General features: G+C 53.1%; 1 protein-coding gene across 12 annotated transcripts in view; it reads right to left on the minus strand.

The window, feature by feature from the left end:
• Positions 1-14950: 14950 nt before the first annotated feature.
• The window catches only part of NAP1L4 (nucleosome assembly protein 1 like 4), a 48623-nt gene continuing 38889 nt past the window's right edge, over positions 14951-24684 (minus strand). For 7 of the 12 annotated variants that reach the window (XM_033206486.1, XM_033206487.1, XM_033206489.1 and 4 more), the window contains 3 exons: positions 22681-22710; positions 22170-22226; positions 14966-16151 (listed from right to left, as the gene is read on the minus strand). In XM_033206486.1, the coding sequence (XP_033062377.1) occupies positions 16113-16151; positions 22170-22226; positions 22681-22710 (126 nt within the window). In that variant the 3' untranslated portion in view covers positions 14966-16112. Of the gene's footprint in view, positions 16152-20158; positions 20197-22169; positions 22227-22680; positions 22711-24684 lie in introns of all 12 variants that reach the window. The other 5 variants (XM_033206495.1, XM_033206485.1, XM_033206496.1 and 2 more) reach the window with 3 other exon arrangements.

A 24684-nucleotide genomic window follows, 5' to 3' on the forward strand; every position in this document is an offset into this window, starting at 1 on the left:
CCCTCCCCGCCCCGCCCCGCCCCGGCCCTCGGGCCACCCCGCCCGCCCGCGCCCCGCGCGCCCCAGGCCATACCCTCCCCAAGCCCCGCCGTCCGGACCCGCACGTCCGCGCTCCGGTCGGTCCCCGGCCGTCCCCTCCCATCTCAGAAGCCCGCGCTCCTGTGGCCCCCGATGCCCCAGCTGTCCAGCCCCGTGGGGTGACTCGAGGTCCCGCCCTGCCCGGGCGCTCGCCCGCACCGTCTCGCAGGCCGGCCCCGCGGAAGAATGCGCTGCAGCCAGCCCTGCCCGCGGTGACTCACGCCAGGGAGCCCCGGGAAGCACCCCCGGGCCCGGGGCCGGCCCACCGTGGGGAGACAGCGGGGACCAGACCTTCACCTTCCAGGCGCCCCAAGTCCAGCCCTGCCGCTCTCGGGCTCCCGGGGCAGAAGGAGGGTCGAGGCCCCCTTCCTTACTCCCGAGCGCTGGCCGTTCCGTCCTCTTCGGGGGCCCTTCCCAGGGGGAACAGTAACCTTTGCTGGATTAGGGAACACGTGGAAAGGGCTAGAACAGCAACCCATAGAGCTCAGTAAGTGCGAGGGGAAGAGGAAGCCGGCTCTCCTCCCTGCGCCCTCGCAGTGTCCCGAACTGGGGGACGGACTGCTCCGACCGCGTCCCCACGACCTGGACCGGAGAGAGGTCCCGGGAGCCGAGGGGTGCGGGCTGGGCCGCGACGCCCGCTCTCTGGGATCAGCCTGGGGGCGAGGGGCGGCGGGGGCGGCTGAGTCATCGCTTTCCAGCTGGGCAGACGGGCGGTTTTATTTACCCTCTTCCTTTAAAGGGTTTAATAGACAGGAAGCGAAAGCCGGCTCTTCCCGGGTTCCCAGGGGTGGGGGTGAAGCCGGCCGAGAGGACCCCGGGGACCCCGGCTGCTCCAGGTCTCCCACCTTCCCGCGCCCCTGCCCCCCAGCTGCGTCCTGGGGTGGTTACAGCAGGAAGTACCACCTCTGGCGTCGGATTTGGCCTCAATGGAGGAGCCCACGCAAAATGAAAATGAGAGTCCCCTGATTCAAAATGTATTTAAAATGTCAAGACAGTGGCAGCAGAGCGTAAAACCCAGACCTGAGACCAGCCCCGCCTCCGCCTGCCCTTCAGGGTCACTGTAAGGGATAAAGAGGCAGCTGGCTCAGAGGAGCGCCCCGGACCAGGTTCCGTGAACGGCATGCAGGTGGCAGCTGCCCGGTGGTCCTACCTGTGTGGCCAGAGGACATGGCAGTGAGCAGGGGCGTGATGTGGAGGGGCAGTGCCGGCAGAGGGCAGGGTTGGCCTGTGCCAGGGTTCTGGCCTGGGAGTGAGACACCTGCCTGGGGCCGGCAGGTCAACACTGCCCCCTACCTGACACCTGTCCTCGCAGCAGGGCTGGGATCCTGTGGGGTGAGGGAGCAGCAGGTAGGGTGGGCAGGTGAGGGGAGATCAGCCTTTGGCGAGGAGAAGGGATTCCAGCATTGGCCCAGAGAGGCTGCAGGAAGGATGCGGACTCTGGTATCCCTTCTGCTGCTGCTAGAGGGCCCTGGGCTGCCGAGCAGTGGGGCCTGGGCAAGAGGCACCTCTGGGCAATGGGAGATCAGGAGAAGTGGCCCAGGGCAGAGCGCTGTGTCACTGCCCGAGCCCACAGGTGCCTGGAACACCCCCAGGCCCACCAGCCTGCCTACCCCATTGAGGGGCCAGCCATCGGAACTTCGGCTCCAGGCAAATCCCCCAACACTCGGCGTTGCTTAAGCACCTACTGTGTGCCTGCAGGCCTGGCTGGTGCTGGGACCCCAGAGGAGGGGAGAGGAATCCCTCTAACCCCCAGCGGCACAGCAGGTACATGAGGGTGGGGATGGGGGACGGGGGTACTGGGGGCCAGGAGGACAGCTTGGAGGACTCTATGGGGAGGGTGTGCCCTCGAAGATTCCAAGGAGACCTTGAAGGGCCAGTGGTGCCTGTATGCCACCACTGTGTCCAGCCTCCACCTAACCTGGAGAACGCCCCAAAGTGGGCATTCCAGCCCCCATTCCACAGAAGAGGAAACTGGCTCAGGATGGAGAGGGCCTTGGGGAAGGGACAGAGGACAGGCAGGAGCAGATAAGAGGCTGGGAGAAATGAGGGGGAGGAACAGGGTTTGGAAACCAGGTGAGGCCAGGTGAGGTGTGCTCCCCCAGCCCCGCCCAGCTCCTCTCTTTGCCTGTACCCCAGTGGCCCTCTCAAGGGAGGCTGGGAAACTCAGTCCCCTGGGGGCAGGACTTGTAACCCAGGGGTGGTGCTCTGACAGGTGGGGCAGGAGCTGGGAGGCCAGGGAGCAGGGGATGCGGCAGAGATTCAGAGGCCCTGCCCTCCTGGCCTCCCCAGGGGGTTTCCTACCCATTCAGCCCCTGTCGGCTAGTCCCCTCATGGACCATGTGAAGACCTGGGGGGTATGGAGCTAGATGGCCCTTTGGGGGCTGCTGGAAATCAGGTCTGAGCCCTGGAGGCCAGGCCTCCCCAGGCAGCTTCTCTGCCCACAGTCCCGGCCCCAGAGACTCAGTCATAGTGGCCCTGGCCTCCCCAGCAGCGGCTAGACACCCTGGGGCCCTGCTTGGCAGAACCAGCCTGAACCTAGTTGCAAATGTGGGGGCTGGAGGGAGCCGACTCCCAAGCCTGACCAGCCCTGGACCAGCAGGTGACTTCAGGAGCCGCCAGGGTGTCTTTATGGACATGGTCAAAAATAAAGCATGGCCTTGGGAGGTGAGAGGGGCTTGGAGGACACAATGCCCACTTGGCAGGTACTTGCACGCAGGGACTGCCCATCCTCTCCGCATCTACCCGAGGGGCTTTCCCACCACCACCACACTGCCCTCTGCCCCTCTGACCACCCACCCTCTGCCAGCACCCCTCAGCCTCCCTTGCCTGCGGCCTGAGCCTCACCTGGTCCCACCTGGGGCTGAGCAGTGTCCCCAGGAGGAGCACTGGCCCCATGCTGCAGATGCAGAAAGGGTGGCTCAGAGAGGTGCAGCAACTTGTCAAGGTCACATTTACAAGGAAGGACCTATCCCATTCCCCAGAGCAGGCCTGCCTGAGGGCCTCCTCTGGAGGATGAGGACTGTGGACACTCACTTCCTGGGATGTGGGGGAGGGATATTGAGGCAGAAGAGTGCCGACATAGGGACCCCACATGAGGGTCTTTTGAGGAATGCCCCCTCCTAGGGCCATTTGATAGCCAAGAGCCTGGGAGCGTCTCCAGCACGGCACAGAGATTGGAACCCGGTGTGGATTCGGCTGCACCCCATGGGACCTGCTTTTACAAGGGTTCTGGGCCACTCACATGCTGGAGGCGGAGGAACCACCGGCTGGAGAGATGCCAAGGTCAGACAATGGCAGGACAGTCTGCGTGGCACTGCCCTGCACTAGTTCTGTGCAGTCATTTCTCCCTGTTTTTTATTTATTTATTTATTTATTTATTTATTTTTTTTTTTTTTGAGGCGGAGTCTCGCTCTGTCGCCCGGACTGGAGTGCAGTGGCCGGATCTCAGCTCACTGCAAGCTTCGCCTCCGGGTTTACACCATTCTCCTGCCTCAGCCTCCCGAGTAGCTGGGACTACAGGCGCCCGCCACCTCGCCCGGCTAGTTTTTGTATTTTTAGTAGAGACGGGGTTTCACTGTGTTAGCCAGGATGGTCTCGATCTCCTGACCTCGTGATCCGCCCGTCTCGGCCTCCCAAAGTGCTGGGATTACAGGCTTGAGCCACCGCGCCCGGCCGATTTCTCCCTGTTGAGACTGCTTTCTTGGGTTTGCAGGGAACGTGGGGTGGGGGTTTCAGAGAGGTGGTGACTCACCCAGGTTACACAGCGGCCAGTGGGGCCACATCCACAGCTTCCCCGATTCTGTGGCACCCTGTGGCCAGGGGCAGGAAATAGCCCTGATGTTCTGTGACTGCTTCTCAGGATGGGGAGGGGGCTCTGCCTCGAGTTGCTGGTGTCAGGCAGAGCCTGTCCAAACCAGGTTTACTAATATTTATCTGAGGGGTCACATCCAGGATTCATGTGGAGCCTGAGCCAAGGGTCCTCACCCCCAGGCAGGCATTGTACAGCCTGGGTGCCCAAACATCTGACCTGGGACACTGGCCACCCAGTCCAGCTGCCTGGATCCTTGGCACCAGAGCCCAGCTGTGTGAGGTTGTCAGCAGCTGGGGGAGGATGCGGGCACCTCTCCGAAACTCCCTGAGTGAGGTCACTTCCTTATGGTGACGAGGCCGGGCCCTCCAGGCACTTGCCCAACGAGCCTGGCCATCCTGCCAGCCTGTGAGGAAGCTGCGTGTCATAGAGCTGCATGTCACAGGGCCCGGCCCAGTGCCTAGGGCTTGACACCACCCTCTTGTGGGAGGGGTTGCTCAGGGACAGCCCTGAAGAAAGGCCCTCTGCTCCTCAGTCGGGAAGGCCCACCCCTAGTTCCTCTCACCTCCTCCAGGAAGCCTTCTCAGATGGCCAGGCCTGCCTCCTGCCAACCACATACTGCTAGGCTGTGGGTCTCCAAGCCTCTGCCCACCTGAGCCTGGGGAGGCTAGGGGAAGACCCAAGTTGCCTGGAGTTGCAGCACCTGAGCAGTGCACTTTTGCCACCTCAGTGGTGCCACCTCACCTGAGCCTGTGGCCCATGTGTCAGGGCCTGTGATTCAGGCCTGCCCTCGATCTGTCTCCTCCCAGCCGCAGCCTGAGGAAAGTGAGAGGCACCGTGACAGGAACCACCTGGTTTTCAGACACTCGCAGTCAGCCTGACCTTGACCTCTGAGGGCTGTGTTCTCTGTTGCTGTGTCTCTTCCTGAGCTCTTCCACTGGGGCCTGACAGGCAGGTTCTACCTCACAAGGTATTGGGGATTGAATGAGATACCAGGAACACCCTTCTCCTTGGCCCCTGATGAGCTCCTGTTTATCCCCGAGTACCCTACTCAGAAGCTATTATCAGTTCCTTAAATGCAGTGATAATGTTTTATTCTCTGGGACCCTCAGGGACCAGCCCAGGCACTCAGGAAATTATTCTGAAAACTGGTGGCTACAAAAGCATCCTGAGGCCAGGCTCTGTGGCTCACGCCTATGATCCCAGCAAGTTGGGAGGCGGAGGTGAGCAGATTGCTTGAGCCCAGAAGTTTGAGAACAGCCTGGACAACATAGCAAGACCCCCCATCTCTACAAAAAAATAAAAATAAAAATTAGCCAGGCATGGTGGCGTGTGCACTATAGCCCCAACTACTTGGGAGGCTGAGGTGGGAGGATCACTTCAGCCTGGGAGGCTGAGGCTGCAGCCAGCCGTGATCACTCCACTGCACTGCAGCCTGGGTGACAGAGTGAGACCCTGTCTCAAAAAATAAAGGCATCCATGTCATTGTCCAAAAGACCCCCTCTGCACTGACTACCGAACATGCAGACTGTTGGCCTGTGTATGAGACCAGACAGCCCCCAGCTGCCTCCGGTGAGACTGGGCGTGCCAAGATGAGGGGGCCCTGTGGGGCAGAGTGGGGCCTCCGTTAGGCTCCATTAGGCTGGTGTCGCCTCCACAGGGCTACTTGTGGGTGGCTGTGGAGCCCCCAGAGGTTGGGAGATGGGTCCAGGACGTGGGGAGCTCGAGGAAGGGCCTTCCCAGCAGTCACTCACAGATGGAAAAGAAGAGCAGCCAACATGACTGCCCTGGGCCTGGCTTACGGGGATATCTCCAGAAGCCTGAAGGAGTGAACCAATGAACAAAGGAACAAACAAAATACAGGAAGGGAGAGAGGGAGGACTGAGGCGGCCCCATGCCCTGCACAGGGCTCAGATTGCAGAATCGCGGGGCAGTCTTCTCACGGCACAGCTGCTCACCCTCCTGGCCTGAGCTGCTCATTCAGCGGGTCTGGGGAAGCCCTGGCAGGTGTATTATCATTAATTATTTCCAACATTAAAAAATGACCAAAGATAGGCCAGGCGCTGTGACTGGTGCCAGTAATCCAGTGCTTTGGGAGGACTAGGCGGGAGGATTACTTGAAAACAGGAGTTCAAGACCAGCCTAGGCAAGACAGCAAGACTCCATCTCTAAAAAAAAAAAAAAAAAAAAACCTACCAAAAATAGTAACAAATTGTTGATATAAAAAGTAAAAAAGAGGCTCGAATTATTTCAGAATTGATGCTGGGCATGGTAGCTCATGCCTGTAATCCCAGCACTTTGGGAGGCCAAGGCAGGCAGATCACTTGCAGTCAGGAGTTCAAGACCAGCCTGGCCAACATGGTGAAACCCCATCTCTACTAAAAATGCAAACAACAACAAAATAATAATAATAATATTAATAATAATTAGCCAGACATGGTGGTGCACACCTGTAATCCCAGCTACTCGGCAGGCTGAGGCAGGAGAATTTCTTGAACCTGGGAGGCGGAGGTTGCAGTGACCTGAGATTGTGCCATTGCACTCCAGCCTGGGCAACAGAGCAAGAAAAAACAAAAAATAAAAATAAAAACAAAATCAAGTGTTCATCTCTCATGTCTTCCCACCTAGGGCCACTCTCATCCTTTTTTGTTTGTTTGTTTGTGATGGGGTCTTGCTCTGTTGCCCAGACTGGAGTGCAGTGGCATGATCTTGGCTCACTGCAACCTCCACCTCCCAGGCTCAAGCAATCCTCTCGCCTCAGCCTCCTGAGTAGCTGGGACCACAGGTGTGTACCTCCATGCCCGGCTAACTTTTTTGTATTTTTGTACAGACAGGGTTTCACCATGTTTCCCAGGCTGGTCCCGAACTCCTGAGCTCAAGCAATCCACCCATCTCAGCCTCCCAAAGTGCTAAGATTACAGGCATGAGCCACTGAGCCTGGCCTCTTTTATTATTATTATTATTATTATTATTATTATTATTATAAATTTTTGAGACAGGGTCTTACGCTGTGGCCCAGGCTGGAGTGCAGTGGCACAATAATGGCCCACTGCAACCTCGACCTCCTAAGGTTATGATCCTCCCACCTCAGCGTCCTGAGTAGCTGGGACTACAAGGCACGTGCCACCACGCCTGGCTAATTTGTGTATCTTTTGTAGAGATGTGATCTCACTATGTTGCCCAAGCTGGTCTTGAACTCCTGGGCTCAAGCAATACACCTGCCTCATCCTCCCAAAGTATTGGAATTACAGGTATGAGCCACTGTGCCTGGCCTCATCCTTTTTAAAAAAGCATTTACATTATTTTCACAATTGCTTTTTTTTTTTTTTTTTTTTTTTTTTGAGACGGAGTCTCGCTCTGTCGCCCAGGCTGGAGTGCAGTGGCCGGATCTCAGCTCACTGCAAGCTCCGCATCCCGGGTTCCTGCCATTCTCCTGCCTCAGCCTCCCGAGTAGCTGGGACTACAGGCGCCCGCCACCTCGCCCGGCTAGTTTTTTGTATTTTTAGTAGAGACGGGGTTTCACCGTGTTACCCAGGATGGTCTCGATCTCCTGACCTCATGATCCACCCGTCTCGGCCTCCCAAAGTGCTGGGATTACAGGCTTGAGCCACCGCACCTGGCCCACAATTGCTTTTTGTTTGTTTTTGAGATGGAGTCCCACTCTGTCATCCAGGCTGTAGTGCAGTGGCACGATCTTGGCTCCCTGCAACCTCCACCTCCTGGGTTCAAGCGATTCTCCTGCCTCAGCCCCCTGAGTAGCTGGGACTACAGGCGTGTGGCACCACGCCCAGCTAATTTTTTTTTTTTGTATTTTTAGTAGAGATGGGGTTTCACCATATTGATCAGGCTGGTCTCGAACTCCTGACCTCAGGTGATCCACTCACCTTCCTCCCAAAGTGGTGGGATTACAGGAGTGAGCCACAGTGCCCAGCCTCCTTTCACAATTAAATATAGGATTGCCCTGTGATCCCACAATTCTGCTCTTCTCATTCACATGCTCATAATAACTAAAAGTAGAGTCTGAGAGGTCCATGCACACCCATATTCCCAGCAGCATGCCAAAAGGTAGAAGCCACCAAGTGTCCACTGACAATGGGCACACACAATGTGGTCCACCCACACACTGGAATAGTCACAGCCTTAAAATGGAAGGGAATTCTGGCCAGGTGTGTGGCTCGCACCTGTAATCCCAGCACTTTGGCAAGCCGAGGCAAGTGGATCACCTGAAAAATTAGCTGGGCGTGGTGGTGTATGCCTGTAATCCCAGCTACTCAGGAGGCTGAGGCAGGAGAATCACTTGAACCCAGGAGGTGGAGGTTGTGGTGAGCCAAGATTGTGCCATTGCACACCAGCCTGGGCAACAAGAGTGAAACTCCATCTCAAAATAAAATAAAAATTAAATTTAAAAAAAAATGGAAGGGAATTCTAACACAAGCTACAACACAGATGGACTCTGAGGACACTGTGCTGAGTGAAGTAAGCCAGACACAAAAGGACAAGTACTGAATGATTCCACATGTACGAGGTCCCAAGAGTCATCAGATTCTGAGACAGAAGGCCGGAGGGCAGGTGCCAGGGGCTGGAGAGGACAATGGGGAGTGTTTTTTTTTTTTTTTTTGAGACGGAGTCTCGCTCTGCCGCCCAGGCTGGAGTGCTGTGGCCGGATCTCAGCTCACTGCAAGCTCCGCCTCCCGGGTTCACGCCATTCTCCTGCCTCAGAATGGGGAGTGTTTAATGGGGACACAGTTTCCATTTGGGGAGATGAGAAATTGTGGAGGCAGATGCTGATGGTGGCTGCACAACTGTGTGAATATGCTTGGTTGAATATGCTCGGTGTGAATATGCTCAGTGTATGTTTAGTGCAAATATGCTCGGTGTGAATGTGCTCCGTGTGAATATGCTCAGTGTGACTATGCTTGGTGTGAATATGCTCAGTGTGAATATGCTTGGTGTATGTTTAGTGCAAATATGCTCAGTGTGAATGTGCTCCGCGTGAATATGCTCAGTGTGAATATGCTTGGTGTGAATATGGTCGGTGTGAATATGCTCGGTGTGAATATGCTCAGTGTATGTTTAGTGCAAATATGCTTGGTGTGAATGTGCTCCGTGTGAATATGCTTGGTGTGAATATGGTCGGTGTGAATATGCTCGGTGTATGTTTAGTGCAAATATGCTTGGTGTGAATGTGCTCCATGTGAATATGCTCAGTGTGAATATGCTTGGTGTGAATATGGTCGGTGTGAATATGCTCAGTGTGAATATGCTCAGTGTGAATACGCTTAGTGTGAATATGCTCAGTGTGATATGCTTAGTGGCACTGAACTGTGCACTTTAAAAAATGGTTAAGAATGTAACTTGTGGGCCGGGCGCGGTGGCTCAAGCCTGTAATCCCAGCACTTTGGGAGGCCGAGACGGGCGGATCATGAGGTCAGGAGATCGAGACCATCCTGGCTAACATGGTGAAACCCCGTCTCTACTAAAAATACAAAAAAAAAAAAAAAAAAAACTAGCCGGGCGAGGTGGCGGGCGCCTGTAGTCCCAGCTACTTGGGAGGCTGAGGCAGGAGAATGGCGTGAACCCAGGAGGCGGAGCTTGCAGTGAACCGAGATTGCGCCACTGCACTCCAGTCTAGGCGACAGAGCGAGACTCCGCCTCAAAAAAAAAAAAAAAAATGTAACTTGTGATGTGCCTTTTACCAGTTTTAAAAATGCATTTACATATGAATATCCATGCATGTGGGGGTATGAGCTTGTGTCTCTTCCTGTATCTGGGCCATTTCCCAGGAACCCCTCACCCCAGCCCTCATCCTCTGCATCCTCTGGAATCCTCCATGTCTCAGCCACCCCTTGTGATGGATGGGCTTGGGCTAGGTCCCCGGTTGCTGTCATCATACACGGCGCTGCCTTCCTGGACACCAGACGTGGCACTGCTGGGCTAGTGGGGCCCTCAGATGTGTGGTAACTGCCAAGATGGCCCACCAGTGGGGCTGTTCCTATTCACCCTCTCCCCTGAGGGCTGCAATGCCAATCTCCCCATGGCCAGGCCAATGGTGGGCACTCTGTACTTAAAAAAAAGAAAAAGAAAAAAAAAAAGGGTCAATCTGGGCTGGGGGCAATGAGTCACACCTGTAATCCAGCACTTTGGGAGGCCAAGGAGAGTGGATTACTTGAGTTCAGGAATTTGAGACCAGCCTGGCCCAGATGGTGAAACCCTGTCTCTACTAAGAATAGAAAAAATTAGCCTAGTGCAGTGGCATGCACCTGTAATCCCAGCTACTCGGGAGGCTGAGGCAGGAGAATTGCTTCACCCTGGGAGTCGGAGGTTGCAGTGAGCTGAGAAAGTGCCACTGCACTCCAGCCTGGGCCATAGAGTGAGACCCTGTCTCAAAAAAACAAAAAACCAAAACAAAACAAACAACAAAGACAAAAAAAACCCCACAAACAATCTGGTGGTCAAAACCTGAGGTCTTGTCTTCCCACACATTTCTCTATTCAGGGGGTGGGGGCAGTCATCTCTCTGGGTGTCCGTGGCCTTTGGCACAGCTGTCTGTTCCCCTTTTCATGTGCTTTGGTCTGTTTGAAAGGCCCCTTTCATGGGCTGAATGGTGCCCCCAATAAGACGTATCCATGTTCTACTCCCCAAAACCCATGAATGTGACCTTTGATGGCAAAAGGGTGAACATGACCTTAGTGGCCAGAGTGTGACAGAGGCAAGGCCCCTGAGAGCAGGAGCCTCCCCTGGACTACCCAGGTGGGCCTCACAAGGGAGAACTGCCGAGAAGCAGGCATAAGGGGAGGAGGCCACGTGAGACAGAGGCAGAGATCGGAGGGAAGTGGCTGCAAGCCAAGGAATGCCTGGAGCCCCCAGATGACAAGGAAGGGTCCCCACGTAAGGTTTGGTGTTCTGGTCCTTGGGGAGGGCAGCACCTGCTGAAAAGGGGCAGCTTGAGACCCAGGGACTGCCTCAGGCCCTCACTGGCGGTCCCCAGACAGGGGGCAACAGACTCTAGCAACTGACCAGTGCCTGCGCCTGAAGTCCCATCTCCAGGCGCTCCCTCTTGTCCTCCTGACCCTGTACCTGCCTTGCTTGGTGAGGCACTGTCCTCCCTCCTCCGACTGGCTACCAGTCAGGCAGGCACTGGTGAGGGCCGGTGTGGGCAGCCCTGCCATGCCCAGGGTCTGGGTTCTGAGGAGGTGAGATTTCTCCCCATGTCCCAGATGCAGAAATTGAGACCTAGGGAGATTCGGAAACTTGGTGGACACCACAGACTTCTTGTGGAGCCCGACAAGGGTGACCTGTGGGTCTGCCCTGAGTGGGGTCCTGGACACAGCTGTAGCTGCCCCGTTTCTCCTGGGCTGGGCTGGGCCAGGCTGTTGGGTTGTCATGGTAAGTAACATCCGGCTGCCGCCCTCAGAGAGCCATGAGTCAGCATAGCCAGGATGGGCCAGTGATTGGCACCTTGGGGACAGCCTGGCAGGCGGGGCTTCCCTCAGGCACACCAAGGTGACCTGGCCTAAGCAGGAGGCATCCAGGCCTCACCCTGCAAGAGCTGGGCTCTGGCTTCTGTCCTGAGCTTCGGGTCTGTCTCTTAAATGGGGAAGGTCCCAGGCGCATGAGGTGCCTGGAAATCCTCACCAAATTCAGAGCCTCAGAAACTCAACCAGGACCAGCCTCAGGAGGCGTCCTTCCAGGAGGCCCTGCTGTGGGGGACAACTGCTTGCCAGTGTCTCCTGGTGGGTGGGGCTGAAACAGCTGGGCCTGGGGTCCCCTGGGCCCCCCACTCCACATGAAGATGCTCCCTGGGGCAGGTTGGGGGGGAGGTGCCTGCTCCAGCAGAAGGAACCTGGGAAGGCACCTGTTCTGAGGGCTTGGGGCAGAGGCTGAAGTCCATGCCAGGCTGTGGCCAAGTCAGGCTGGCTGGCGGGGAGCCACAGGCTTCTGCACACAGCAACCCCTTCTGCAGGCCCAGGGCTCCCTCAGGGCACTGCAGCTGTGGTTGGCTGAGTCTGGGATGGTCACTTCTCCCACCGCTGCCCCTGGGTGTTCCTCTGTTGCTCACTGGTTGCCCAGCCCTGAGTCCTGACTCAGAGCCAGGCAAGCCAAGGACCCAGCAGGGGCAGGTCAGAGGTCAGTAATATCAAGGTGTGCCTGGATGAGCCAGGCAGAGGCCAAGGGCTCCACCTACTCACCCTGGCTGTCTCCCCCCCACCCCAACCCTGCCTCCCACCTTAGGGGCAAGCTTGGATCCTGGCAGCCCAGGCTGACTCAGCCTGTCCAGTGATGGGGTTGGGGGCAGCCTGGGGCATTTCAAGAGAGGGACAAGATGAGTGGGGTGGCAGAAAGCCCTGGACCTGGGACTTGGGGAAGGGGGCTCTGGCCCCATGGGTGGCCCCTTGGGGCTGGAGAGGTTTGCTGGGCAGCAGGACAGGAGCAGGGTGGGGTCAGCTTGGTCCCAGCTCCACATAAACGGGGGCCATGAGCCTAGAGAGCAGACTGGCCAGGTAGGGTGACCTGGGGGACAACCACCCACAGACCCACATGCCAGGCAGCTGTGGAAGAGGGTCCCAGGTGACCCTGCCAGGGAAAGCAGCAGCCGTCAGGTTCTGGGGAGTCACAGCTCCTGACTCACGGGAAAAAGTAGAATTTTAAGTGGAATCACCCTGTTTTGGGGACTTTTGAAAACTGAGCTTCAGGCTGGGCGTGGTGGGTGGTTCACCCAAGGTCAGGAGTTCGAGACCAGCCTGGTCAACATGGTGAAACCTCATCTCTACTAAAAATACAAAAATTAGGCAGGCATGGTGGTGCATGCCTATAATCTCAGCTACTTGGGAGGCTGAGGCAGGAGAATCACTTGAACCCAGGAGGTGGAGATGGCAGTGAGCTGAAATCATGCCACTGTACTCCAGCCTGGGCAAGAACAAGTCTCCGTCTCAAAAAAAAAACACACTGAGCTTCACTGAGGACTAACTTACATAACCTAATACACCCACTTCTGAGGCAACTCAAGAGTTCTGACAGCAGTAAATACCTGTGTAATCACTTCCATCCCTCCAAAGGGTTCCTCGGTCTATCCGCCCGCCCCAGTTCCCCCCCCCAGGCAGTCACCGGCACTGTAGCTTTGCAGGCTCTAGAACCAGACAGAACTGGGGCCCTCCAGAGGCCGTCTTCCGTGCCTGGCTGCTTGCTGTGTGGGTTCTTTAGCTCTTTGCCCAGAAGCACCCGTGTGATGGCAGTCGACAGAAGCGTCTCAGCCACCTGTGCAGGGGGGTGCCCCAGGCCCCACCTCCCATCTCCTGGGCTACTCCCCAAACTCCTGCCCTGACCCCAGCGCCACTCATTTTGAGTCTCAGTTCCTGCACGGGGTCAACAGCCACAGGGAGGGCAGGGGCTGGGGTGGGGCTGGACGGTGAATGTCTGCCTCCCCAGCAGGGGGCTCAGTAGGGACAAAGGAAGGGCCAGGCTAGCAGAGCTGAGGTTCTATGGCGGCACCCCCTGGCCCCCGGGACCAGAAGGGAAGCAGCCACCCTTCACCCAGGCCAGGCCGGGCGGCCGCCACAAGCCCCCACTTTCCAGCTGCCTTCCAGATGGTGGCTCTGGGCAAACCTCTCAACCACTCAGCAACTTTCTGTGACCACTCATGGCTGAGGTCCCAGAGCTGACAATGGCCTGGGCCTGGGATGGTTCCTGGGCTCCTTGGCCACTGGAGAATGACCTTCCCTTTCCTGAGACCCTGGGGAGCAGGCAGGACACAGTGGCCATGCAGGGGTGACAGAGGCCAGGTGCTGAGGTCTTGGGGGACACCAGGTACCTGCACCCTCGGGCCTCCACAGCTCCCCGGGCTTCATGTTGAGGTCCTGCACCCAGATGATGATGTCCTTGGAACTGGGCAGCATCCACAAACCATGCGCTCCCAAGGCGCAGACTCAGTGGGGGACACAAGAACCCAGCTCTGTGAAGGATGCACGGCAGGTGGGTGCAGGGTCCTCACACACTTCTTACTCAAAAGGGAAAATCCAGATATCCCCATCCCCAGAAGCCACAATGTTAACATCCCCTTTCCCCCACTTGTGCAAATCTGATCTAAACCCACCCAGCTAGGTAGTGAGGGGCACTCCACAAGCCTGTAGAGCCCCTCCTAAAAGGCACGCCGGGCACCCAGTGGACGGGACAGTGTGCAGGGCTCTCATCTCCCCAGCTGATGGGGGGTCACTGCAAAATGGCACCTGCCCCTTGGATTATGGGGTCTGACCCTGGGCAGACCAAGGCCAGGGTGTTGCTCACCCATGGGGCCACCCTGAGGCTGGGGAGCCTGAGACCAAGCTCCCCCAGGTACTTCACAGGATGGGGACGGAAGAACGGGTGCAGGAAGCACAGACGTCAGGCTCCACAGCCCTTGGGGGTATGCTGGAAAGACATTCACTTCCCAGCCTGCACCTCCCCTTCCTGCTGCTCCCAGGGAGAAGGCAGCCCACGGGTGAGCTGGAGGCGGCAGGGCAGGGCCAGCCATGTGGGGAGCAATGAGCCAGCTCCATGGCTGCCTTCTCATGATGGAGTTTCATTCAGCAGTCAGCGCTGCCAAGGCTGGGATTCCCACGGTCAGGTCAAGAAGCGCCAGTGCGGCAGGTGTTTGAGTGGAGTGCCTCCTCTCACTGTGGATGGAAGACACACTGGGAAAAGCTTGAGAGAGCAGACAAACCTAATACGGGCTTTATCAGGAAGTTCTCCTCTTGGAGCCTTCTGGATCGACAAGGCACAGTCCCACTAACTCTGAGAAACGATCCCCTCCTGGGGGAGGGAACGGTCTTCCCCTGGGCCCACAGTGAAGCCGCCTACATACAGCAGTGACTAAGGTCTGTAGTGGGGGCGGCTACAGCAGCCTCTGCCTCAAACTGAGCTTTCAAGGCCTCAGAAGTAAACTGTACAACCAGTCTTGGAGCCACCAATACCCAGGGCTCAACAGAGTCCAACAGGGTGTACGGCACCTATGAGCCGCCGGAGGGGAGCAGATGGCACCCACCTGCTTCCCCACCACATTCCCCTACAAAGAACGACATGGCACAGTGCTGACTCCATGTTTCACAACTTTAATAGAATATTCTAACTGTTCTGTACAAATTGAAAACACTGTATTCAGTTACAAATGTGTTCTAAGGTTAGGCTGAGCCCTCTCCACAGGCCTGGTCGGTGCGGACACGGCCATCCCCAGGGTGCTGGAGAGCGCCGTCCTCGACTTGGAAACCCCACCCACCAGCCGCCAACCGGTCACACCAAACCCAGGACCTTCAGACAGGATGAATGGTGGGGCCCAGCCATGGGGCTACTGAGAAAGCAGGACTTGACGCTCATACGCTCAACTGAAACGCAGGACTTCCCAGCCCAGCCCCTCACTGGAGAAGACCGCCAAAGCCCGGCTCCGGCAGCAGGGCGGCGCCTGCGTCACGAGGACGGGCTCGCGTCTTCAGCCCTGGTGGCAAGGAGCAGCGTTTCTTCCGCACAGGCCTTGCTCCCGCTAGGAAGTGGCACATCTTCCCGCTCAGGTCACCAAGGTGGTTCAGAAATGGTAAGGACAAGTGACAGCGAAAGGCCGCAGTCCTCACAGGCAAGAAGGGATAAATAAATATGAGGTGACCCGCAGCAGCTCTTGCCTGGGCTGGTGTGTCACAACCCTGACCCACCCCTTAAAAAAAGAAAATTAGAAGCAACATCCTAAGAAGAACACAGCCCTACTCTACACAGCCCTTCTGAGATGATTAGCATGTAACAGGTGACGCAGGCTGCACACTCGGCAGATTAAGCGGCTGGAAACAGCAAGTGGGTTTCTTCGAATGAAAAGGAAGAATTCAGTCCAACTGCAGGAGGACGGGAGAGGTTCTAGATCCTGGGAACCACATCAGACCTCGGCCCTTTTTGCCAAGTGACCCCCCCCCACCCCGATGTGGTCTACGGGGCCCTGCCACAGGGCCCAGGCAAGTCCAGAGCTACAGGCACCAAGGCTGCAGAGGGTGCTGGACAAAACCTCCTATTTCTGAAATGCATTTCAGTTGCCACTGTACAAGTTAAGCAAAATAATAAGGAAAAAGGAAAAGTGAAAGTGAAAATCATGCACTTGAAAACGAGTTAGATGGAGTAAGCGCTGTCGACGGGATTGTGCTGCGGCAAGGACCGAGGCCCCGCCCACAGGCCTGGAGTCCCGACAGTCGGTCTGCCAGGCACCCGCCTCCGCTTCCTACTGCTGCTTGCATTCCGCCGGCTGGCTGGGCTCCTTCTGTCAATGAAAAAGACAAGGCTTGTAGAGAACAAAGCCAGCTCCATTCACCAATTAGCTCCAATCAACAACGAAAGCCAAGACTGAATGAGTTCATTCTCATTGAAAAAATGGTTACTGCAAATATACTTTTTAAAAGTATAGTGACAAGAACAAAGCTAACTCCCCCTACCCCTGCACAGTCAAAGCAGGGCTGCTTTTTTTGTTTTTAAAGCTATGCCTTGAAGCATTCAAATTCATGTCATGTTCGGCAGGAGGGTTCTGGGACTCCTTGGGGTGGTGGAGCTCCAGGAGGCTGCCCATTAAAGGGCTGGGAAGCAGCCGGCACTCCTGCCCACACAGAGCACAGTGCGCTCAACATGGGCAGCTCCACCCAGGAAGGCCACCGCGGAGGCCACCCCTCTTGGTGCCGACAGTCCTCATTTCTCAAGGGCACATCTGTCTCAGGGTAGGCCGGACCCTTGGCGCTCATGGACAGCAAATCTCTCCTCTAGCAGGTTCCTGCTCTTTGTACTACCAGGTTGTGCCCCAGCAGATCCATCCTCTCTGGTGGCCTGTACTGCACCAACAAATGACGAGCTGCCACTCCCAAGAGCTCCATCTGTCACCCACCCTCTTAACAGTCTCACCAAGGGGGAATGCTATCCTTCCAGTAACGGCATTCGGGAAACATGATTCCCCTCCCAGAAGAATGGATTAACTCCAATATTATCTAACACAGAGATCTTGTACTATTCAAACCACATCCAGCAACTCCATGAATTTGTGTGGAGGCCAACAATAGCCTAAGAAATAGGACATGATCTTGCTAATGCTCCTGAGCTAGTAACTTCATGGACCTATAACCTGTGATTTCTGGCCAAGATTACAAATTGCTCTGAATCCACCGTGCCTATAGAACCCAAGAACTTGGACTGTATGGGGCAGAAAGACCCCTGGGTCACCATAAATGACATCTTCCATGGTATAAGCTGGGTTAATATAAGTGACATCTTCCATGGTATAAGCTGAGGCTACGGTTCATTCTTTGGGAAATCACATTTAAGGGAGAGTCAAAAAAATATGTATAAAAGATGAAAAAAAAAAAAATCAATAACCTTGAACCCTAGTCTAAGCTCCCAATCTCAGCCACCCCACAGGCTGCCTAAAGAGCCTGGCTGAGACAAAATGACGCTGACCAAAAACCCTCACCAAAAAGATCAACTGAGACCTGTCAATCTGACATTCAAGGGTAGACTGAAGGTGGCCCAGTGTATTTGCCAAGGGCACTGAGCCACTGGCCTTAAGAGTGTGGGGAATGCAGGGCGCCCTGGGCAGGCGCAGTGAGGGGAGGAGTGGAACCAGCAGTGTGCCTCCACCAAGGGACACGCCTAGAAAATGGGAGGTCAGTAAAGGAGCTGTGCAGGGACGGGGAAGACTGGGGCTGGTAACAGGGTGACAGACTCCATCTTTATGTGCATTTAAGTTATGCAAATACTATGTCACGTCATACATAGGATTTTATAATTTATCCTACCACAGATTGAGCATCCCAAATCCCAAATCTGAGATACTCCAAAATCTGGAACCCAAGACAAAGAAAATGCTCACGGGAGGATTCCAGATTTGGAATGCTCAACCAGAAATAAATCTAAATTATCCTAAGTTGCAGAAATGATGTAACAGGCATTTTCAACCATGAGAATGTAGTATTCATCTGTCCTAAATAAAACCAATATCCTGGGTGAAGACTTCTAGAGGGAATAGAGTCCACATAGAACAGACTCTCAAGACTGGTGTTGGCCGGGCGCGGTGGCTCAAGCCTGTCATCCCAGCACTTTGGGAGGCCGAGACGGGCGGATCACGAGGTCAGGAGATCGAGACCATCCTGGCTAACACGGTGAAACCCCGTCTCTACTAAAAATACAAAAACTAGCCGGGCGAGGTGGCGGGCGCCTGTAGTCCCGGCTACTCGGGAGGCTGAGGCAGGAGAATGGCGTAAACCCAGGAGGCGGAGCTTGCAGTGAGCTGAGATCCGGCCACTGCAATCCAGTCCAGGCGACAGAGCGAGACTCCGCCTCAAAAAAAAAAAAAAAAAAAAGACTGGTGTCATGACCCAGTGCCTTGTTGGAGGGGAGTGGGCCAGGTACCTGGCTCTGGGAAGAGCTGCCTCCCCGTGCCTGAGGGCACAGCCCCCTCTGGGCAGGAAGGCAGCACATGGTCCACCCCTGCCAGGCTTTGGTGCTCACACAGCACGCTGGAGCTTCTGCAAGTGACTGACAGTTTCAGAGGTGAATTTTACATATGAGACACCAATTGTTTTCGGCCTGTGATACATGCCAAAAAAACCCCAAAAAAACAAAAAAACAAAACTGCACCTAAACTCCTAAACTGAAGCATCCTTCATCTCATGTCATAAATTTTAATGATGGTTGGGTCATTAATCGACGCTAAGATTATCAAGGGAGGGGGAGGTGGCATTTTAAAACGTACCAACTAATAGGAAAAAAATCTCATGTCTCATGGGACCATTTAAAAGGTGGGGCTTTAACAGATAACACTCGACCTGAGAAAGGCAACAAAGACATGCCACTAAAACACACTCGACCACAGCTGCGCTGGTGAAGAAGCCCCAAGTGCCCAGAGCTCTATGGCTGAAGAGGCAGTGGCCTCAGTGTAACACTCCTTGGGGTTGCTACTGTCGCACCCTGCCCTTCTCTTCCAGGGATGCATGCTGAAATACGGACAGGTGGCATGCACCGGGGATTCTCTTCAAAAGAGCTGGTGGCATGGGAGGAGTGGGTGAGGGTACAGGTGGAACAGGAGTGGCTAAGTTCTTCAGACATGAGGGGACAACGGGAATTAACGGCAGCTAGACATAATTTTAAACATACAGGCAAATTCTCAAACCTGTCCCTGGAAAACAAAATCGTTCCAAGAGCCGCATCTGCCCTATGTACGCGTCAGTTTCCCATGAAAGCAGCCTACATGAGGAAGACAGGGAGGCGGTGCTAAGACCTCGAGGACATCTGGTCTATGGGCTGCCAGGATCATGCTGCCGCTCCATGATGAGCCCCTTAAAATCGGAGTGCCTACATACCCCGGCATGCAGAGGCCCTGCTACGGTCATGGCGTTTCTCACGGCGCCTCTTGTTCCCACCTCTCTGCTTTCTCCCATGACATCCCAAGAGTGCCACGAGTGAACGGGTCTCGTCACGGGCAAGGGCCTCTACTTACGGCCTCCTGTCAGCCATTCCAGGACAGGGCAGAGCTACAGGGATTGAAGAAAGTGGGGGGTGGGAAAGAGCTTCCAGGCTTACTGACACTCACTTTAATCTACAACTGGTTCTTGCTTCATTCAATTAGAGAATTCTCCGCCAACCTCACAACAGTACTTTTTAGTGCTGACACCAAAACAGATGCCAGTTAACACTGCAGATAAAAAATGCTGGCACAAGAAAAAAAAAAAAGAAAAAAAGAAAAAATGCTGGCACAGTAAAAGCTGTTACCCCTCTGGGTACCTATTGGTCTGCACAAAACATGAATTCAAAAGTATAGATATTCAATAGACACGTGCTGGTAATGACAGTGAGCTGATTTCAACTGCCACAGCGTGTGTTCTGGGCACAGCTGGGCCCAGTGTATTATGCGCTCTACAAGGACTGCTTGCTTATGGTGGCCTGTGTGCGCAACCCTGCAGACTGCTAACCATCCAGGGCCCTCTTGCTGGAAAGCAGTACCATCAGCAATGAAAATAACACCCACGTTACATCTTTGCTACCTGGTTAGCAAGAAACACTGGGCTCAGAAAGCAGGGACCAAATCTAGGTTTGGTTCGTTGATTTTAAAAGTACATGTAACAGACACCTGTGCAAAAACAGTGTTCTTCAGAAAGCCCTATGTCAAACCTGTGACACAGTGAGTGTGCCTGGACAGCAACTCCCTCTTTATTCAAAGTCAAAACAATGCATTGTATAAAGTATAGATCAGAAGTTTGGAAGTTAGGTATGAATGGAATTCCACCTTACCTAGAAACGTATGAATGATTAACAGACAAAAATTACACCTAAATGGGGAAAAAAATTGAAAGGAACTGTCAGCATGAAAGAAAATGAAATGCACAAAATTATACAGGAGGCAACGGCCACAATTTCTCATGATACAAAAGGGCTGCAAGATACTGAACTCGGGGTGAACAACTTCAACACCAGATCATACTTTCAAAACGGGCAGAAGCATGATTTTCGCTTTTATCAGACTGCCCCCAATACTAAAACCTCCCTTCCTTCCTTGTTTTCTTTTGCTTGCACAGACTCTAACACTGCCCATCTCTTTGGAAGGTGCATGTGACAGGGATAGCAGGCTTGGCCTTATCCCAGCCACACATGCCCGGCCGTCTCTGAACTTCACTCACACCATTAGCCTGAACATGTTTTTAGTCCTTTCTCCCCCAGCCAACAAAACCTATCAGTGGTCTCATGGCATGTTAGCCTGTAATCCACCACGTCACGTTCTCTATAATGGCTGGTGAGAATGCTCTTTTAGAAACCTGGGACGTGAAAGGAGACTCAAGGTTCTCCAAGGTGACAGAAGGAAGCAGAACAAACAACAGAGGGGAGGAAAAGAGACGCCGAGGCACAGAATACAGGGAGGGGGAGAGACAAGTACAAGGACAGAGGCAGCTGTGCGTGGAGTCTGAGGAGGTGGCCCTGCCAACTGCCCCCAGTCCTTGCTTTACAACTGCAACCTTGAAAGCGTCCATTCAGCGCCCACAGGGCGGAAACATGGCCCAATAAACACACGTGGCCCTTGGGTCCATCAGACACCCTGCAGAGCAGTGATGGGCAGCATTTATTCCCCCAGCGTTGCTCACTGGCTGACTGACAGCCCTCATCTTCCCTGTCCCTACACTGTGATCCACGCAAGGCAGACCCAGGCTTTGGTCTCCTACAGCCCTCACCGCCCACCACCATGGTGCTGAGCACAGGTACACTTTCAGCACAGAGACCTCCCACATCAACAGGCCAACCTTTAGAAGATGAACATTTCCATGGGCATATTATTCCCATAGTCGTCTTTAAAAGACACATTCTCAAAAAAGTTTTAAAAGCTCTTCTCCCATCCCTTCCCTGAAGGAACCACAACTGTGAACACGCATTCATGGGAATAGCTGGGGTCAACCAACTGATGACAGAGCCAGGATATCACACTGACAGCTTAGTGCACACTCCAAAAAACAAGGGTAAAAACAAGCAAAAAACATCTGGTTGGACAGAGACACATTACAAAAACACCAGGTAACATTAGTATTCTGACAGCCCATAATATACTTAATTTTAAGAGGCAAGGGAACTACACATTTCATGTTTTATGAGAGGAAACTCTTATGACAGCTGTAGGATGACATTTAAGCAGTTCTGATTTTAAAATGTGTCAAATGGTCAAAGTACCTTAAGTTACTCTGAGACCACAAATAAAAATCTAAATCTGCAGGTAAAATTAAGTTGCCCACTCATTTCCAACTCAGTTTTCTTTAGTAAACCTTCCCAACATATTTTAAATTATCTGAGACAGATGAGGTATCTAGACACACCATGTGGGCATGCCCAGCTCAAGTGCAACTGTCAAATGATGCCCACAACCCCATTATTCTGCTCCTTAACAAAAAGAGCCCCCAAGTCCCTTCTGTGCACATTTTCCAAACACGCACAAAGAAAAGTTTATGTTGTCAGTTAAATCATTACCTTACCTTAAAAGAATGAAACATTGGGAAAGTCAAGTTGCTCCACTGAGGAGTCTATGTAACTAAGACACAGCCTGAGATAGCTGGAAAAGCTTCTACTGAACATGTACACTCAACACTCAAATTATATACACAGTGCCTGAATAATCATTCCAGTATTTTTCTGACACATTTTAAACTTTCTAATTAGGGAATAATGAATACTGTTAACACTACTGCCTCAAAGTGGGGAACATTTTTAAAAGTCTAAGAGTGTAGCATAATAAGTAGGTCTGGGTGGCCCCAAAGTTACCAACCTTGGGGTTAATTTCTGCATCATCCTCGTCTTCTCCCTCCTCGTCACCTTCTAATTCCTATATTTAAAAAGTGAGAATTAGCTGGAATGACAAGATTTAAACTCTTGTGGCATTCACAATCCACAAACACACGGAGCAATACACTGCCTTAGACGGAAATCAATTACTGCTACCCACAAGTGACTCATCACTTCCTCTGGACACTTAGAATTATTTCTAGGTATCTTTTTGTTCTCACAGACAGCCCTAAAAGAAACACAATTCTGAAAAAGTAGATTTTGTTAAATGATTATTTTCTAAGATACATTTTCATAAGCCAACTGCAGGGTCAAAAATTGTCACAGCATTTGCTATGCATTTCTGCTTAGTGTTTTAAGAACATTGTTAGAATCAAAGGCAGTGTTACAAAAAAATGGGTGCACCACAGCCCTGTGAGTCCATAACCTTCAAGAAGAGAAGCCAAAAAACAACTTCAGGGAGGTAAGTGGCACTGCATAAACCTGTCTCTTACCTCCTCTTCTCCTTCTTCACCTTCTTCAAACTGGAAAAACACAGAAAAACATTTTTAAGTTTACAAAACATGACAGCAGCCTGCCCGAGACACCAGTCCCATCAAATGACTCACTGATCAAGCCTAAGAAGAGCAGAAAGTTCAGCCACGCTGCCTGCTGGGCCTTGCTTGGCTGAGGAGTCATTTGCTTGTGTGCAATGCATTTTAAAAGCATGCCAGGAAATTGAAAGTCACGCAAAACAAGGAATAGGATAGGAAGCTGGTCAGCCAGGCTGTACACTGGACACAGTTGGGAACCTGGCACCACAGCTCTGCCCTGAGCGTTCTCACACCAAGGAGCAGGCACACAGGAAAAGATTTTTGTAAACCAATGAATTTGCTTTCCTTAAATTTTTTACAAGGCTGATCTAACCAGTAGCATAATGTTATTGGATACAGGAACCTGGGTATCATTTTACATCTCACACAAAGGGAAAAAAAAACTTAGTAGAAATATATTAAAACTTTGGTGTTTAATCTTTAAACACTAAGGTGCTCAAAGGTGAACCTCCAACATTAGTCAATTGTCTTGAATCAGTTTCTCCTACATCCAAAGACATCATTGGTCAGACTGAAAATCAAGTTTCAAACATGAAACTTACATTAAAAGCAAAACCACCTTATCACTACTGGTTGCATAACCAGGGTAGTACATTGAAAATGCAGTTTCATTTATCAACATTTCCCTTTTTGTTGAGCTCACACCATGTATTCCTTAGAGCCAACTTCAGTGGAACGTAGAAGGATCTTACTGTGCTGGTGTGGAGTTCACAGTTTGCAAAGCCTCCTGGCGCCATGCAGCAGCCAGGATGAGACGTGGCCACAGTGCAGCACCCTTTCGCTCTAAGGATCCTAACTGGCATCAGACAGGGAAAGACTTCTTAATAATCTTCCATTTCAGGTCAGATCCCAGCGGGCCTCCAGCAGGCTCCAGGGCCTATTCCAAAGCTCTAAGGACAGCATTTCGCCCTTGAGGGGCCGTGCACAGGGGCTGCTCCAGATGCATCACCTACCTGGGCAGGTGGGACTTTTTATGCCGACACTTACTGTGTCATTGCTGTGTGCCAGGTGCTATGTTAAGGGCTATGTTCAGGTGCTATGTTAAGGGCTTAACAAGTAACCAGAGTCTTCACCATGAGCTCTACTTACAGCTGAGGAAACTGAAGCTTAAGGAGGTGGTGGAGCTACTAAGGGGAAGAGTGGGGATGTGAGTCTAAGCAGTCTAATCTGAGGTGGCACTTCTAGCCTCTAAATGACACTGCTTATCAGTAGTACCTGTGCTGAACATATTATGAATGAAATACACATTTACTATAAGCAAATGTGGCACAGTGCTCACCAGTAGTACAGACACCGCATATAAGTAAACAAATAGCACACATGCATATTCAAATCTTTTAAACTGATGGGTGTATGATCAAAAAAGTTTGAGATAAGCTTTCCAATGTGTAGCCACTAGCCCTTAGCTCACTGTTTAAACTTAAACTAATGTAAATGAAATGTTCAGTTCCTCAATCACAGCAGCCGTATTTTATTTCAAGTCCTCAAATGGTCAGTTCTACTGCGCTGGACCAAGCAGGCAGAAGCTAGTTCCATCAACAGAGAAAGTTCTATTGGAAAGTGCTGGTCTAGAATCCGTAAAACTATGTCTTGGCAGCTACCTGACTGTCCATGTTCCCTGACCTACAATAACCTCCCAGCCTAGGGATGAGCCAGCAAGTTGAGTTTTAGAAGTCTCAGACCTAACAGCTGACAAAGAGCACACTGGCCTATTCTCCCTACTGGTGGAACTCAGTACAATGGGAGGGGTGTGAGGAGATGCTGGTCTTTACTGCCACAGGGGGCTAAGGCCCTTGAACCCACCTAAGCTCTTGCCGCCCTGTCTGAAGCCCCAACGGGCCAGCCCTTCTAAGAAAAGAAACCTAGCGCAGCCACAAAACCTAAGAGCTCCACAAGCAAGAGACT

The sequence above is a fragment of the Trachypithecus francoisi genome, unplaced genomic scaffold (genome assembly GCF_009764315.1).
Source record: "Trachypithecus francoisi isolate TF-2019V2 unplaced genomic scaffold, Tfra_2.0 Lachesis_group8, whole genome shotgun sequence".
Lineage (NCBI taxonomy): Eukaryota > Metazoa > Chordata > Mammalia > Primates > Cercopithecidae > Trachypithecus > Trachypithecus francoisi.